We start from the raw sequence: 17,039 nt of genomic DNA, 5'->3' as shown, positions 1-17,039 counted from the left end.
AAAAGATATCCCGAAAGATGTAAAGTAACTGACACCGCCCAATACCTTCGAATAATAACTAAAGAAAACCATCTTGAAGAGCATCCAGCTTTGTCCTTCTTCCTCCACTTAATCCTGTTTTTTAGTGTCCCCTGGTATTTGCTTTTTGTTTTCGACTATCTCTCACAATTTTTTGTGTCACATTTATCGCACCTTATAATTAAACGGAGAAGACGGAGAAGTGAGGAAAAAAGTGCAGCTTTTTTAGGGCTCTGAAGGAGGGTTGGATTCAAGCCGTTTTTGCTGCCAAGTGCCAAGTCCCTTGGTGGCCGGATGCCTTATCAGTTGGCTAAATAATGATAACAATAAACAAAAGTCAGGGCATTTTTATAAACAGCTTCTCCCAGCTGGCTGCTTCTTTGTGCTCAGCCTCGGTTCGGGCTTTTAATAAATTATAAATTTATGTATTTTTGCGCGACTCGTTCGAGGAGGCTAGTTGGCATAATTGTCCGGTCCGGTTCGGTCCGGTCGGGTCCGCCGGAAGATGAACAACTTCCGAAATGGCTTTTTTAATGGCCCCAATTATGAGTTTCTTATCAGGACGGCAGCTGGACACGAGGTCCCCCCTTCGACGTTCTCAAACTTTTAATGAAGTAATTTTTCTGGGAAAGTGCGGGTGCTTGGGTGGCTGGATGGCTCTGACAATATTACGGGCCAGGTGTCATTTGGTGTCATTTCGTTCCATTGTCTGCCACTTCTAATCTCAGATCCCCCAGTTCTTTGTTTATATTTTTTGTATTATTTCCTTATGACTTGGGACACTTGCATTTCTTGATTCTTTCGGGGGAGTGTTGTGTTTGCTTCTCAAACAGCTTCCTAAATAGTTCCCCGAGATAAGAAAACTTTGAAATGGGCCAACTGACTCGGGGACTAGTGGACTCGGGGATGGGTAAACTTGGATAATTGCTTGCATTTAGTTGGGAGACAAAAGTTTCTTGCTGCCTGTCCCATTTTGGGGCAAGTGAAATTGATTTGGAGACTGCTTTCTATGTAAAGTAGCTCGGATGCAGTTCGTCCTTTAGTTACGCTCGCTCAACAGATCCTCCAGGAAGTCGTCCATTCCCTCTCACAATATACTTCCTGGGAAAGCTGATCGAAGTGTCTAGTTGTGCCCACTCATCGTCACCTTTCACCAAATCGTCGCTGCACGGCATTCCACAGACCGGAATCGGACTCAACATATGTGTTGCCTCCAATCAGGGAACTTGACCGACCGATTTGTTTACGCAGTCAGACGGCCAACTTCAATTTGTTTGAGCCGATAATTTGGTGTTTGTCTCAGCGCGTCTCCCTCGCTAATGAAGTCAATGTCAATTCGCATCTGGCCGCCTCCTCCAACCTTCCCCTGTGCAACGGCACCTCCCGGTTGTGCAACGTCATGGCAGCGAGGGGTCGGGCTGCCAGGCGGGTTGGTTAGTTGAATGTGATTGAGTTTTAATAGGCTGCAGAGTGCCAGGGCAGCTAGCCCTGTACTCGGCACTCCCCCTGTAATTAGAGCCCAGCACCTAGAGAAAAAGTGGCTGAGCCAGGCTCTGAATGGAACTACTTGGGGGTCTCTAACTTGTGCGAGGCTTGTTTTTCTCGCAGTGTAGATGCGGGTGTCACTGAAGGTCGCGTGGGCTCCGCAAGTCGTCGAACCAGCAGACACATTCACACTCGAACACCGACTCTGAAGTCTATGCGATTGGGAAAGCCGCCTCGAGACCCCAACTTCCACGTGCTCAACAATCACTTAGCGCATTATTAAAAACGCTTTTTGATTGCGCCTTGGCGTGTTGGGCCCGTGGATCTGATGGACCGATCGGAATTGATAGGCGTTGCCCCTGGAAAGTCTTTGACGAACACCCTACAGATACAAGAGGTTTCAGCTAGAGATGTAAAGCTGTTAGATCCTTTTCGGATTCAAATCAATTGTCTCTAAACTAATATAAAACCAAGCCTCCGTAGGGTATTTCCCAGTCGACTTGGACCCATGGCCGCCGACTCCAGTCACTTCTTCGCCGGGTCTTCGGTCTCCGCTACATTTTAATTGACCATGGCCAAGAAGTCGCACTCGGATGTGTCTCAATCAAAGAGAAAAGAGACAAAATCAAACAGATACCACTGCCCACAGTCAATATACATAAATTTTGTGGTCAAGATGGTGACACACAAAGCTGGGAAGTCGCTGGCTGGGGGAAATATAAAAACAAAAACCAAATCGAAACTTTTTCTTGTCGATGTAGATTTTTTCTGTTGTGGGAACACGCCCCTCAGATGTCGATAATTTGCATTTGATTACGGCCTGATGTCTGATGTCCGATGTCCGTCGTCCGATGTCCGATGTCTTCTGGCTGCGAAAATTGTGGTTCCGGATAAAGGCTTTGGCTTGGGGGTCTAATCAGGGCCATTGGATCTTGTCCGACGGAGATTAGGAGCTGAGTTGTAGTTTCTATTGACACGGGTCCCCAGACACTTGATCCGTCGCATTTCTTCGGCGAGCCGGCGAGGAGAGAGGGACCTCCGGTGCTCGTAGGGGGACTTGAAACAGGCCGCCTAATAAGCTCGTTTGCAGGCCTCAAAATTTAATAACATCGCGTTAACAATGGGGAAATGTTCGACAGAATAACAACTCGACAAAAGGCCAACTCCATAACAATAAAAATAACAAGATGTCATAAAACGGGAATGTTCAGGAAGAGGCCCGTGTCTAAATAAATAAATAAATAAAACGAATGCAAAAGGCCGGAAAAGATGCCAGCAGACAGCCAGCCAGCAGCAGCAGAATTCGGGGGCAGGGGGGGATGGAGGGATAAATTAAAGCAAAGGATAATTACGTGCTTGAGTACAACAATAAAAAAAAGCAAAAACAAAATTAAAGCGAGTCCGAGCCAGGGGAGGATACTCGCCCTCGGCAAACCAACCACCAAACATGAAAAAACGACGAGGAAATCTTAAAATTTGTCAAATGAAAATATTTTCAAAAAAAAAAAAACAAGAAGGGAAAACGATGAGTGCCCCCCTCCCCAATGCACCACACCCCTGAGCCAGACAATGAAAGCTAGATTATTGTTGTTGGCTTTCCCTTTTCTCCGTTTGCCGCTTCGATGACTTAATCTCGACATCTTTTTGCGTCTGCCAGGACCGGGATATCCTTGACAAGATAGTCCTCCAAAGACGGCCCATCCCCCCCGAAATCAGCGCCTCGTGGGCGAACCCTTTTCGGTTCGGGCGGCAGGGCTTTACCTTTCAAACAGGTGACCATTTGTCAAGCCCTCTTCCTCAGGACTCTTTCCGAGAGCCAGAAAGCCCGAAACCCAAAACCCAAGCCCATTGCCGTCCTTTCACGTGCCGAACACATCCTGAACATCCCCCGTCGCCAGGGGGTGGCTTCTCGCCGGCACAGGACTTCAATTTAGGAAATACTTTTGCGCAAAATATTTGTGTAAAATTTAATTAAGGTAAAAATACCCAAAATAACATCGATAGATGCCTTCCTTCGCCTGGCTTCACAAAGCAATAACAAACTAAATGGAAACTAAATTGCCGGATTGGGTGCCGCACAGGGGAGCGACCGGGGAGCGATGGCTCCGATATTGCTTTCCGTCGACTTTCATACAAATTGTGGCCACTTTGTCCCCTAATGGCCACAAAACGACGCTAATTGCGATCGAAAACGAAGGAAACAACGAATTGCATTGATGTTTTTATTGAACTTTATGGGGAATTTAAGGAATATATATTTAGATTCACAGCCAATCGTTAGTATAGTATACATATAGGTAGTAATATATACATATATTATAGCATATAGCTGATATATTATTTTAATTAATTGTGGCTTACGTCACAAGGAACTTAAACTAAATAATGCTACAAGAGGAACCAGTTTAAGAACTTATTTCAGGGACTTACTAGAGGTCTAGAATGTATGTAAGATTTGAAACAGAAACCCTTTAACCATTAAGTACACATTCCAGTGCAGAGATACTTTTCACCTTTGACTTTATTTGGGGCCCCCTCTGACGTTGATTTCTTGAAAGTTTCGCAGCTCGGGTCGGTTTAGAGTTAATTATTTGTCTGACCCATTTGGCCGCCCAGCCCTCACCTTTCCCACCTGCCTCTCTGCCCACTCCCCCACCCCTGCCCCCCGGCAGCTAGGTCATCATCACCACAATCATCATCACGATGGGCATCATTCGACAGTTTCAATTTTAATTGCTTTTAAGGCCTCTGGTTGAGTTAGGGGACTGGGGCATCCAACCTCCAGCCTTCCAGCTCGAAATTTGCTTTTCATTTATTTTATCTCATTTTATTTTTTTGTAGCCCATTTGTTTGTTTTTTGTTCGAGTTAATATTTGACTTTGTTTTCTGTCCGGAGGCGCGGCTGCCACCCTCTACAGAAACTGAAAAAAGCAAAAACATTCGGCTATTTGGTCAAGTCGCCTAATGAGCCCAAAAAACTCAGCCAGATTGCCCGAAGAGGGGTCTGCTTCTGCTTCTGCTTCGGCTTTCTGGCCCAACCCACACAAATTGTGTGTTAAAGTTGTGTGTTTAAAGTTTAAACAGCTTTGGCACCTGACCAGGTGCCCCCACCGCCCATGAATTTTGATTGCACTTCACACCTCCGATGCACTCGAATCCGAATGGAAGGCGTCACTTTTACACAAAAAACAACGCTCCGAAGGTTTATTTGGCTACCTTTGGAGTAACCTGGATTTCCCACAAAAAGAGGTTTACTCGGACTTGATTCTTAAGCCAAGTTGCTTTCAAAAACCAGCCGTGTCACAACTTTCTATTTAGTATTTTTAAAAAATTATTCTCTGTGTAGAATCGCCTTCGTCTTGGCCACTTTGTCGGATTTTCGGAAAATTTGCCTGCTGACAGGCGGAAAACTGTGAAAAGTCAAAGGAGGGACGGATATTCTGTATTTTACGCGATAATTACGAGAAATTGGAGCACATTTGATGGCCTGTTCGCAGCTTAGTTTCCGAAAAAAGACACAAGTGTTTGTTTCTTTATAAAACAAGTCCGACAGAATATCAATCAGACGAGCTGGCAACATAAATATTTCAGTACTTTCTAGGGCCCAGAAAAAAACAAAAGTATTCCCAGGATTCCTCATGTATTATTGCATAATTCTTGAGAACTATGATGGCAATTTTATTGTTAAATGTAATGGAAATCGTTAAAACACATCAATAAATGCAAAATGTATTACCTTCTTCGCCAACTCCTTCCTAAACTTGATGAGAACTGGCAGCTTGAAGGAATAACCAGTGCCATTAGATCGGATCTTATTCCAGAATTATTATAAAGGCCTTCATTTAAATGGAATGGCTCTGATTTTTTCGACACCCGAGATGGCATCATACCCCTGCCAGAGGGCCCCCTTCTTAACACTAAATATGTTCTTTATTTTAACCAGAGGCCGTAAATTGCAAGACCAACTTCATTAGGAGCCCTGCCAGCCCCTCAGCCCCACCGCTCTGGGTTATGTTTAATTTCAAGTCGTTTTATGGCGCCCACAACTTCGGATGTTGCTGCTGGGACTGCGAATGGCCTGGCAAGGTGCAGCGGCAATAATAAAAAGCGAGGTGAGGCTACCGTAGCCATTCAAGTTGAAGTTGCAACTGCCGCAGTTGCTGTTGGTGTTGCTGCTGCTGCGGCAGTCCTAGTTGCTGGGCATGGATCGCATGTACAAGTGTTTTGAAGCGAGCAACTTTGGGAAGCTGTTTCGCCTTGCCGCCGCATAAGTCAACATGTCTGCTTCCAAGGCAGGCGCAATGTTGCTGCCGCATGCATAAATCTGTTGCATGTTGTAAATGTTAAGCGCGGCAGCAACTTTGGCGGCGTCGACGTTTTTCATCTGAGCTCCATCTTTTGCACATTTGCGCTTCAATGCGATTTATTTGCGCGTTGCTTGTAATGCCATTTATTGTTGTTGCTGCTGCTGCTGCTGCTGCTGTTGCCGTGTTGCTGGTGTTGCTGCTATTGCTGTTGTTGCTATTGCTGTTAAATGCTTATTTACATTACGTTTAGCGGCACTCGGCACCGAAAACCCAACACCACCCAACCACCAACTCCTCTTTGGCGGAAAAAAAATCTGCACATATTTTGATTTATGTCGGCGATGTTGCTGTTGCTGTTGCAACTCTTGTTCTTTGCTTTTGTTTTTGTTGGCGTCCGATACGCCTTGCATATCATTGGGCCAGGGTGGCTTCAAAAGTTCTAGACCAGTCTTCGCACTCTTCTTGTTATGTTTCGTTAATAAAGTATGAGTTTATTTCAAAGGATTGTAGGATGGATCTTTTTTTAAAAAGATTTTAAAGCTAAAGTTCATAAAATTAAAAATAACAAAGTGTAGTCGGTTAAAAAACACTTGCAATTTTAGCCCATTTCCGCTTCCTGGAACTCCTCAATCTACCCCCTCATATTGTTCCCACTTTGTTCCGTGTTGTTGGTGTTGCAGTGTCTATTGTTGCAGACGCTGCATATTGATGTTGTTGTTGCGCATGGGCAACTGCTGCCCCAAGTGGCAGATGTATTGGCAGTGGCAGTGGCAGGGAATGCCGGCAATGCCAACATGAGTTTCCTCGGAATTCTCGCCTGTCCATTCGCAAGTGAAACAAAAATTATTAAATAGATTCCACGAACAGACAAAACTCCCCCCATGGTCGGTGCACCCCCCCTGACATGAGCCTCTGGCGTTGCTTGTGTTGACATTTAGCAACTGGGCTGGCATTCACAGCTTATTAAAAATGTATCTGACAGCGCCATGAAGTATGCAACGAGCCTTTGCATTCCGCAGGACCCTGACACCGGCAAGGAGGCAAGGCGGCCAGGATCCAGGGTCCTGATCCAATTAACTGCTTACACAAAACTCAAATGGCCAGACAAACAGAGACTGAGCGACGGAGTGGTCCTGCAACCAAGTACCAAGCACTAAGGACCTCGTGTGTATCTCTACCTGTTTGCTTTTGGCATCTTTCTGGCCAAAAAGTAATAACAGTAAAAATCAACGCCACCGGCCCTTGGCCACTCTCCAATGTCAGTTGCCAAAGGCTGCAAGCGAAGCACTCACATAGTTGGACTTTCACTTTGCCAGGGCCCTTTAAATGAGAATACCTCATAGGTCCAAGTTGGAAACCAAGTTCTCTTACTTTTTTAATTATTTAATTATTTCAGAAATCTTCGGGAATACCGTATTTTTTTATTTTTATTTTTCTGTCAAAGAATCAATATTATTATAATATGTTATTTTATGCAATCCAGAAACATTTAAAAGAAATCTAGTGTTTGGGGACGCTCTACAGTTGTTTAGTGTCCGGAAAAAGCCACGGACTTTATGTTTCCGATTCGTTTCGTTACATTTTGTTGCGTTTTGTTTCATTTGGCTTCTGAGCTCCGTGTGTGTCCTTTATCCCTTATCCTGCAGACCGCATCCTTTCTGCCTTTTCCCTTTGGCCGGTCCTTTAGAAGTCGGTCTGCGTCAGCTCATCACGCAATGTGTGTGGCGTTATGTGTTATGTGTATAAAAAATAATCATAATCTCTTGGAAGCCAGGACTCTGGTGCTGGCGCTGGTTCTGATCCAGGTTCTGCTCCTGGTCCTGGTCCTGGGCCACTTCCTGATCCTGAACCCAAATCAGAGCCCGAAACCAAAACCAAACTGAAAACCAAAGCCAAATCCCCCGCTGCGAGCGTTGCGAGCACTCTCCATGCCACAAAAAATTAAACACAAATTTTCATCAGGAAATCAGGCATTGCTTTTGCACATTTCCTCGTATTTGCCTTATCACGGTTCTCGGGGCTTATAAAAAATATTTATAAACAAATAAGTTGCCAAACGAAACTTTCATCTGCGCTGAAAATAATTATATTGGCTCGTCCCAGCACTCTTCTCTTGCGAACAGTTCGAGGATAATCTCGAATGTTTTTTTAATTCTCCATAAACAAAAAGTTTAAGCAAAGAGCTAATTATTTCTCCAAACTACTATACATTTCTTTATTTTATATACATTTTTGCATATTTTCAAACCAGTAACATTAGTTTTAAATGTAATTAGTATAATATCATTATATATTATACACATTATTCTATACTACATTACAACTTTAAAATCATATTTCAAGGCTCTAACCTGGGAGTACCTGACATCGTGGTGTTGTTATTTTTATTGCAACAGCACTTAAAATCCTCAAGCGGAGGACTAACATTAAAGCAGGTGTCAATGGTGGGAGGCAGGGGCCAGGATGTGTCAGCATATCTGAGGATATGTGTGTCCTGGCCAGTAAATCAGAGCGTATGGCGATGACAGGCTCGTCACAGCCAGCCGGCCATCATAACGAATGGTCCGGGAATACCCCCGGGTGAGAGTCCCCACTGCCCCCAAAGTTCCCAAGTCTCCTAAATCCCCACCTGGGGGTTTTTCGTTATTCGTTTCTATTTTTTTCAGGATTTTTTTAGCGTTTTTTGCACTCGGCAGTGCGCATTTGACAAGCCCGGTAAACAACAATTAAAATGACAACGGAGGATGTGGCCGAAAGGATTTTTGCACGTTTCGCTTTCTTTTCGTCGCTTTTCGCTTAGTTGGAGGAAAATGCGAGGACGCGACGAGAAAAAAGGGAAAAAGAATCCATGAAATGTAACTGATGAAAACTGACACAAGACAGCAGGGACAGCAGGATGTGCTGTGCGAAATTATAGCCGCAGGACATTCACACACAAAGCAGCGAAATCACATCCAAACAATGCCGCTCTCCCTCCCCAACCCCACGCCAGTCGGGCCAAATAACTTGAGGACATGCCAATGCAATTTCGACTCAATGTCCTGGCCAGGCCAATAGAAGGGGCACTCTGGCGGAGCAAAAAAGTCCACTAAAGGACTCGCCAAAGCGAGTGCCGGTGGCCAGGCGGGGTGCCCGAGGCCGCAGGACCCATGGGGATACGTTTTTCGGAAAGCATGATTCTTGATTTGGTCAGCGAAAACCTACACACATTTTTGAGAGCCGGGAGACTTACTTTGGGAGAGGAGGAGTTCTCACGAACATGAAATACACAAATACTGGAGTTATAAATTATGATTAGTATAAAAAATTACCAAATATCAGGCCTCTTCCAAATTTTCATAAGATCTAAACTATCTCTTTTGAATATGTTGTATGAAAGGAACATACGATAATTCTACTTTTATTTAAGATACATGGTTTAAAGTTGACTAAACCAGATTAACTTAAGCCAGATAATACGCTTCCTGGTAGCTCTCCCCTACCTAAACTGCTTTATAGATCCTATATACATTTTATTCTTAATATCAAAAATTACTAAACATAATAATGTTAAAGAAAGTACATTTCAGAGGAAGTCTATCAAGGCTTCGACTCAAATTAGGTTTTCTGAAAATCCTTGGCAAAAAAGGGAAGAACTCGGAATAAGTTTAAACAACTATTTGACAGGAAGTGTCTGGAATAAAAGAAAGGACGACTATAGTTCTGCAATTATGCGATACCCGGTACTTATACCGCCCCACTTCCCTTTTGAAAATCACTTGTTTTCCTAATCTTGTTAGAGAGATTTATAGCGCCCAGCCAAATATTCTTTGTTTATGATATCATAAATCAATTCCTCTTTATACATGATATACATATATGTAGCTATGTAGCCGACGCAAAATAATTCAAACTCGATGATTGGGAAGCAATAGCAGACAAAATAAGGTGATTTGTTGAAATCATTTTAGCGCTTTTGGATGTTTATCCATCTTAAATCATGTGCTAGATTAGTGAGCCCCATAGAGCCAGAAATAAAACTAAGACCATTTTAGATGACGTACAATCATCTTTGACTAATCCGCCGACCCATTCCGCTCCATGCCGCCTTCCATTCGAGTTCGGTTGGACAAATTGTTTGGCTAATTTGCGTGGCGTTGCCCAAAGCCCCGGCACATTTATCACGGTGACTGAGAATTTTAGACCCATCAGTCTATTCCGTCCGTCCCTCCCGCCGCGCACTCGGAGCGATGGGGGGAAACTATTTTCGGTGCGCCAGCAACACGGCGTATGAGTAATGTCTTGATTCGCCAAACGTTTTAACGCGAATGCGTTAATTTTAAATTTATTTATTGCGTGCCATCTCAACACTCTGCTCTGCGCTAATTTTACCCATACCTCGACATTGTTTGTTTATTTTTGTCCAATTAGAATCCGAATCTCGATTCCCTGAAGCACATATTGCAATTTACTGTTCTTGATTTTTGATTTCTGACTTGAAATCCTTGATTCGATCCGAAAGGTGCTCATGAAATGTGATGAAGTGCCCTATGCGGCCCATTCGGAGAGCTGGCCCCCCCCGGCAACTCATTAGAAATATATGGGAGCCCTTTGTTTGCCGCCCCAATAAATCTGAAGATATTTATGGTCCGTCTTGGGAGTTTGGCAATTTATGGCAACAGAATGCATTTAATGGATGATTTCCGGTGCTGGAGGAAGTAATGGCAGCTGTAACTCCTTCTTTCAAAAATGAATTTAATGCCATGAACGAATTGGGTTTTATATATTTCGGATATTCATACAATTAGTTTGGGATGTCTGTTCCATATTGCATTGGATATTAGGATATATTATAAATGATATTGATTGGAGAATATTGGTTTATTCTCCATTTTAAATAATTTTTAATCAATGTATTATACTCTCATATACATAGTTAGAAAGATACTCAGAGAAAATTCCCTTATATGTTACGTACTTTTACCTTGTGTATTTTCATTATATATACACATTTTTTTGTAATTAGGTTAACTTTTCCCTTAAAAATTTAATACCTAAACCGTTACGTAATATTAAACAAATTCAGTCCAACCCAACACAGGTTTGCGTCAATATATTAAGCAATTTAAAAAAAAAATTAAATAAGTTAAATTCAATATGAAATAATTTAATTTTAATTTTATTTTTGTATTTAATTCTTTAAATTTTTAGCTAGAAGTATATTTTTTTCCAGAAAAGATCGATGGATTTTCTTATTCTTTCTTATATATATGTCCTTTTTTTGTGCATTCCCTATGTAGGTATTGTTTTTTGACTACATCTATCAGGAAAAGTCAATCTCTAATATCTTAAATATGTTTCAACTTAGCCTATGATAGCATAACCTAACATATGTATATACAAAAATACAATAAATATTAACTTTTTCACTCGTGTTTTTCACCATTTCTTTTATGGATACTACCTATCGCAGTGTATCCTGTATCAGTGATCCTGTCAGCTTGCCTACGAGCTGCCCACTCCGTGGTTTCAACATTAGTATGGAGATATAATCGACTGCCATTCACGTTCCTCGACGATTCGCTTTCGATTTCCATTAACATTATCACTTCCACGGCCATTTCCCATTTCCATTTCATTGTCATTTCGCATTTCCATTTCCATTACTTTACTATTTTGCTTTATTTGTGTTAATTGCATTGCAATCTGCCCGCATATGTTCGTTTTTCCGAATTTTCTGCGGTTTTTCTTTGCGCGCCGCTCATCGGAAATATTTTGCGGCCTGGACGTTTCCCGTTTTCCCGATTTCCCTTTCCCTTTTCTTCGTTGTTGTTGTTTTAGGTCTTTCTGGGTTGTAATTGCTGCCTGTTGTCATTCTTGTTCTTGTTGCTGTTGTTGTTTTTTTGTTTTTTTGTTTTGTTGTCCAGTGCCTTTGTTGTTGTAGAGGTCACATCGGACGTCAAAAGCGGCGCTGGCAACGTTAATTTCGTTTGCCCATAAACATGCAACATATGCGCCGGGCTGGTGGGCTGGTGGGCTGGAGGGCGGGCGGAGGCTGCAGCTTGCAACCCTAATAAACCGGCGTTGAGCGCCGGGAGGGAGGGGGCGGAGTGCCTGCCACACGTGCCAGCCGCTGATAAGAGAGTCCTTTCCCGCCCCTTCCCTTTCCCATTCCCGCTTTTCCTTTTGGCTTTTGTGTTTCTGTGTTGGCACACCCGTGCCATGTGTGCGTGTGTGTGTGCTGTGATTTATGCACTAAACAAACCCAAAGGTCCTGCCATCCTGCATCCTGTATCTCCTCTCCCGCTCCCGCTCCTACCACCCTACACCGTCACCCTGGCCTGATGGCCAAAAAACGGCTGTGTTGCGGCACGTCATGGCCGCGAAGGACACTTTCATCAAGTGCAACACGCCCGTTGCAACATTGAGTGAGCTTCGAGCCGCGGCTCAAAGCGAGATTCATTCCCGTATTCAAATTAGATTCAAATTATTGACACTTTATCCTTTTTTTCGCCAAAGTTGACAGTAATTTGAGGATCATTTCTAAACACAAAATTTTACAAGATTTCTAAGCCGCTTTAGTCTAGCACAAATATTTTGTATAAAAGAATGCTTAAAATCAGAGACCGTAAATAATGTTTTTGCTATAATTTTTATTTTAAAACTTGCAAAACAATGATAATGTACTGATTTTTATTTTTTTCGCTCAGAAAATAATCATTATTCTTTGAGCGAAAAAATAAAAATCAAGCATAATCATTGTTTTTTTCTCATCAAAATCAATCAATTCAAGAATGCGGTCTATTTATTAAATATTTTAGATAGTTGATTGCATATCTCCATAGACTAGGTAAACCGGTAAAAATTAACATCCGATTAATTAACCGATTTAAATTAACATTTTTCTATCGATCCTCACTACCATTAAAAACTGAACTGAAATAACAAATCCTTTTGAAAATGTTGATTGAATATTAAATTGTTTTTTCGTTCAGAGAGTAATTATTTAATTTTTTTTGGTTTTTTATAAAAATTCCTAGTTAAAATCCCTCATAAACAAAGCCTTGTAGTGAAAAAATATTATTTCTAAAAAAATCGAATGCTGAATAGCTGATAAAAGTCTGATAAAAAATAATAATGTTCACTTTTTAAGATCGAATACTGTATACTATACCATATTGTATTGTACATGTATTCTCGTAAAAAACACACAATAAAAAACATAAAATAATAACATATAAACGGACTAAGCTGATCAAAAATATGGGGATTAGCTATAAACGGTGGATTTCAAATGTATAAAGGATCAAAAATCTATATATTTCTGAAAAACAACACACAAACGAACAAATTATAAATATAATATAAATATAAATATAAAAGACCAAAGTTCAGGAGCTAGCAGGGTATTCTTCTACCCCAAAATCGAAGTACCCGCTGCTAGGGTATCACCCCCAAAACCAAAAAATAATGAAAAAGAACCCAAACGCATACCTTCCATGCTCTCGTTTAAAATTCGATTCTGAATCTGAAATTTTTTGCTGCGATTGTGAGTGCGCTCTTGTAGAAAATGCTTATCAAATTAATTTCGCTTAAATTCGCGCTTATTGTTCGGTCCGTCGTCGAGTTTTTAGAGGGTTAATTGCGAGGGTTAATGTTTGGCCCGGAGTCGCAGGGCCTGGGTCGGGCTATGATTGGATGTTCGTTATGTTTTTGTTTGCTTGTTTAACCTGGCCAAAGGTAGAGTCTCGATTTCACAGCCCACAGCGAGGGTTGGCCCAGAAGTTTCCAATCGATTGTGAAACGTCTCTTTCTCCGCTTCCGCCCTCGCTGCCGCCCCCGCCTGAGTGGCATGCCACACGTGTCCGTCAAGTTGTTCAATTATGGCTGAGCCAAATCCTTAGAACAAACAGCTCTGCCTTCGGCTGCAGCATTGCCTTCCCGGGGATTCCTGGGGAATCCAGTAGAATCCTGTGGAATCCCTGGGAAAAGAGCAACCCCCGCGAGGTCCGAGTGCCTCGAGTTTCCAGTTAAGATGAAAACTAAACACACGCGACTCGCTCGAAAATTGAATTCAGATGGAGTTCCCCGACTCCAAGTCACCGGTTTTGGGCTCGAAATATATACGTATACCCGGCACTTCCCACCCCCACCGGCTCTCGATTTCTTTATTTTAACTCTGTGCCCGATATGTTTGCTCAACAGATTGCCCCGGAAGAGTCCTTGGGGGTTACTCGCCATGAAGGTAACATTGCGCCCGCCCTTTTATTGGCCGCGCCTTTCCGGCGAGGTGGCCGACTGTCGCCTAGGTACCCTTGGCCCGGAAAATCTGCCAAACCCCAGAATTTCCAGGTGGCCAGTACTCAGGTAAGGACTTCTCGGAGAGGCTTAAATGAAATCCCTAATATGCATATGGCATGTCCTGTCGAATATCTGGGAGTTAATTGTTACAAAACAGGGCCTATTATTCGGCAGGGTTTCTATTTATTCCTGTCAAATGTTATACAGTTAGGAGGTATTAAAAAATTGTTCTTTTGTCTCAATCCACATTATTTTTCAAATAAAATTTCATTGTTCTGAATAAGTCAAAGAAAATCGACTACTTTTAAAAGTTATAACTTTCTTAAGTTTAAGCACATTGACTCGAAGAATTCTGATAACTGATAATTATAAGAAACCTTCTTGAAGATTCTGATAACATCTATCTGATATAATAATACAACATTTCTTGATTCTTGCTTTTGATTGAAACAGGAAGAATCTATTTAATAGATCTATATAATATATCTGTAGATCTATACATAATCTTCAGAAATATATCTCAATATATTTGTATATACATAACTATATCTCCCACAAGTAGAAAATAAATAAAATAATAAATCCCTTCAGGATCACTCACCTTTGCACTCGTTGGCATCCTTGGCGGTAGCCCTGCCCCAGGGGCGGTCGAAGTAGAAGGGCTTGCACCGCTCGCAGTCCCGCCCGGCGGTGTTGTGCCGGCACTCGCAGTTCAGCTGCCCGTTGACGTCTGGGGAGCACTTGGATCCGTGTCCGTTGCACTTGCACCGTCCGCCCACCGTGAAGTCCGAGAAGGCGTAGTGCAGTCCGCTCAGGCTTCCGTCCGACAGTCCTGTTTCCACCGGCACTTCAATATTGTTGTCGCTGGGGCCAGTCCTAAGGAAGGAACTGTCGCTGGTGAGGTCGGCGTAGGCCGCCTTCAGGGAGAGGAGGGCCTGCGGGTTTGGACGCTGGACGCGGAGGAACACCACCCGGATATCGGTGGCGGTCACCCAGTCCTGCAACACGGGTGAAGAGTCGAGGTCCCGGGCGGAGGGTCGCCCATCCAGGGTGCTGAATGCGATCCGCGAGGGCTGTCCTCCGGGGCCGGGATGCATAGGGTCGCTGCAGCGCGCCTCGTGCTCGTTGTGCTTTCCCATCTGGAGGCGGGCCGGGCGCCCAAACATCCGGCGGCACTGGGAGCTGTAGTACTGGAAGGGCTGCCAGGTGTTCCCGTAGTCGGTGCTTTTGTAGATCACCATCGACTCGGGTCGGGGGGCGTGCGGGCAGAGCTGTAGATTGATGTACGTCAGCTCGTACTTCTTGCCCAGGGAGAGGGTGAGGGTGACGTTGTTGCTGCCGTTGGCTGGTATCGGTTCGGACCGCCAGCAGGTCACGTTGTTCGAGTTGTGCAGGTCGGTGAGCAATCTGGTGGGGAAGCTGCCGGCCGGGTCCTGCAAGTTGCAGGACTTGCACACCATTTCCCGTTCCGTGTCGCGCCCTGTACCCGGAACGTACTCGCAGTACCGTTGCGTGTGGTAGGCACCGCAGGTGCCGCTGCTTAGCACCGGAGCGTCAAAGGCGACGTTCACAAAGTCCGGGATGCAGGCGCGTGGCTGCCGGTCCTTGTCGTAGCAGGGATCCTCCGGGACGGACTGCTTCAGATACATGTCGTTGGGGATACTCCACACGCCTCCGAAGAGGAGTAGGAGTCCGCCAATCAACGTACCCAGATCACGCATGCTTATCGTTAGCTTTTGGTCGTAACTTCAAGTTGCAATATCAGGAGAGGGTCTTTCACACTAATTCACACAACAAAAAATACGGATGGGGTCTGTGGCGGCTTCACCAGCCGTGCGCGCAGGCGTTTTCCGTGCGGTTTCGGGTTTGTATCGGTTCGGTTCGGCTTGCCAGCGGTTTTAATCGCGTTCGACTCGCGCGGCTTCGTTACGTCAAGTCGTGCTGCTTGTCCACAGGCGACTGTGAGGCGCTCGGTCGCTTGCGTTCTCGTTTTTGTTGTGCGCCGAAGTCGCAAGGTATCCGCACGTGCGTGCCACTGTATCTGTATCTGTATCTGAGGCTGTGTGTATGTACTTTCGATCGCTGCGGCGCAACATGTGGCCCAACATGCTGCTGAGAGCGGCGGATGCTGTGTTGCTGCAGTTATTTGTTGCTGGCAACATCCACCCAGCACCTCTGTTACAAAAGAGAGAGCCGCTCTCTCGTCCGCGCACTTTCTGTTGCGCACTCTGTTGGAAACATTGCTGCGAGCCCTGCGGATGCTTGGCAACATAGTAGCGCACTGTACGTAAACATGCATGTCGCAAGGTCTAGTTTTCTTAAAAACATAAATAAACCAAATTAAACATTGGTAAGGGTTCAGCTTTCCATTTTATGTAAATGTATTTTTTTATAAGTTAAAATGAGAATTTGGCACATTCCAATCAAACAAATTTTTGTTTAATGTTAGAACATTTTAATATTTAATCATTTAATAAATGTTAAAGGAAAATGAATTAAAATAAAAAAATATAAATATTTCTAATAAAAATTATAGATACAACAGGCGATTAAAATAAGTGCTCATTCCATAAAATCGTTTCATTAGAACGCAAGATATACCTCAACAAGTCTGCACATCTCCAAAAATCCAAAAAAAAATTTTCAAAAGTGAATTAAAAAAAAATTTTACCATAAACAAATTTATGAAAGTCATTTTCGTGTTTACTAGACCTACATGTATCAAACAATTATGGTGGGATGTAAAAGACAGAAAGTTTTTGAAATTTTGAAAAGTAGTGTAATCGGCCGATCGCTGAAAGAAGACCGTGGGCAAAGTTAAAATTCGATAGCTTTAGAACCCAGAGACTAGTTCGCATGAAAGCAAACTGACAGACACTAGGAGGATCAGGATCGCTAAATCGGTTATTCTCTTATAGTCTCTGATATCCACGCATTTAAAAAAACAAC

General features: G+C 43.3%; 1 protein-coding gene across 2 annotated transcripts in view; it reads right to left on the bottom strand.

Annotated features, from left to right (window-relative positions):
* Positions 1-16,155, bottom strand: part of LOC6502060 (netrin-A) — a 45,637-nt gene extending 29,482 nt beyond the window's left edge. For both annotated transcript variants that reach the window (XM_001967404.3, XM_014903676.3), the window contains exon 1: positions 14,692-16,155. In XM_001967404.3, the coding sequence (XP_001967440.1) occupies positions 14,692-15,811 (1,120 nt within the window). In that variant the 5' untranslated portion in view covers positions 15,812-16,155. The remainder of the gene's footprint in view (positions 1-14,691) is intronic.
* Between the last annotated feature and the right edge of the window lie 884 nt (positions 16,156-17,039).

The sequence above is a fragment of the Drosophila ananassae genome, chromosome XR, assembly GCF_017639315.1.
Source record: "Drosophila ananassae strain 14024-0371.13 chromosome XR, ASM1763931v2, whole genome shotgun sequence".
Lineage (NCBI taxonomy): Eukaryota > Metazoa > Arthropoda > Insecta > Diptera > Drosophilidae > Drosophila > Drosophila ananassae.
The sequence above is the reverse complement of the archived record's forward strand: the minus strand, read 5'-3'. Positions and strand labels throughout refer to the sequence as shown.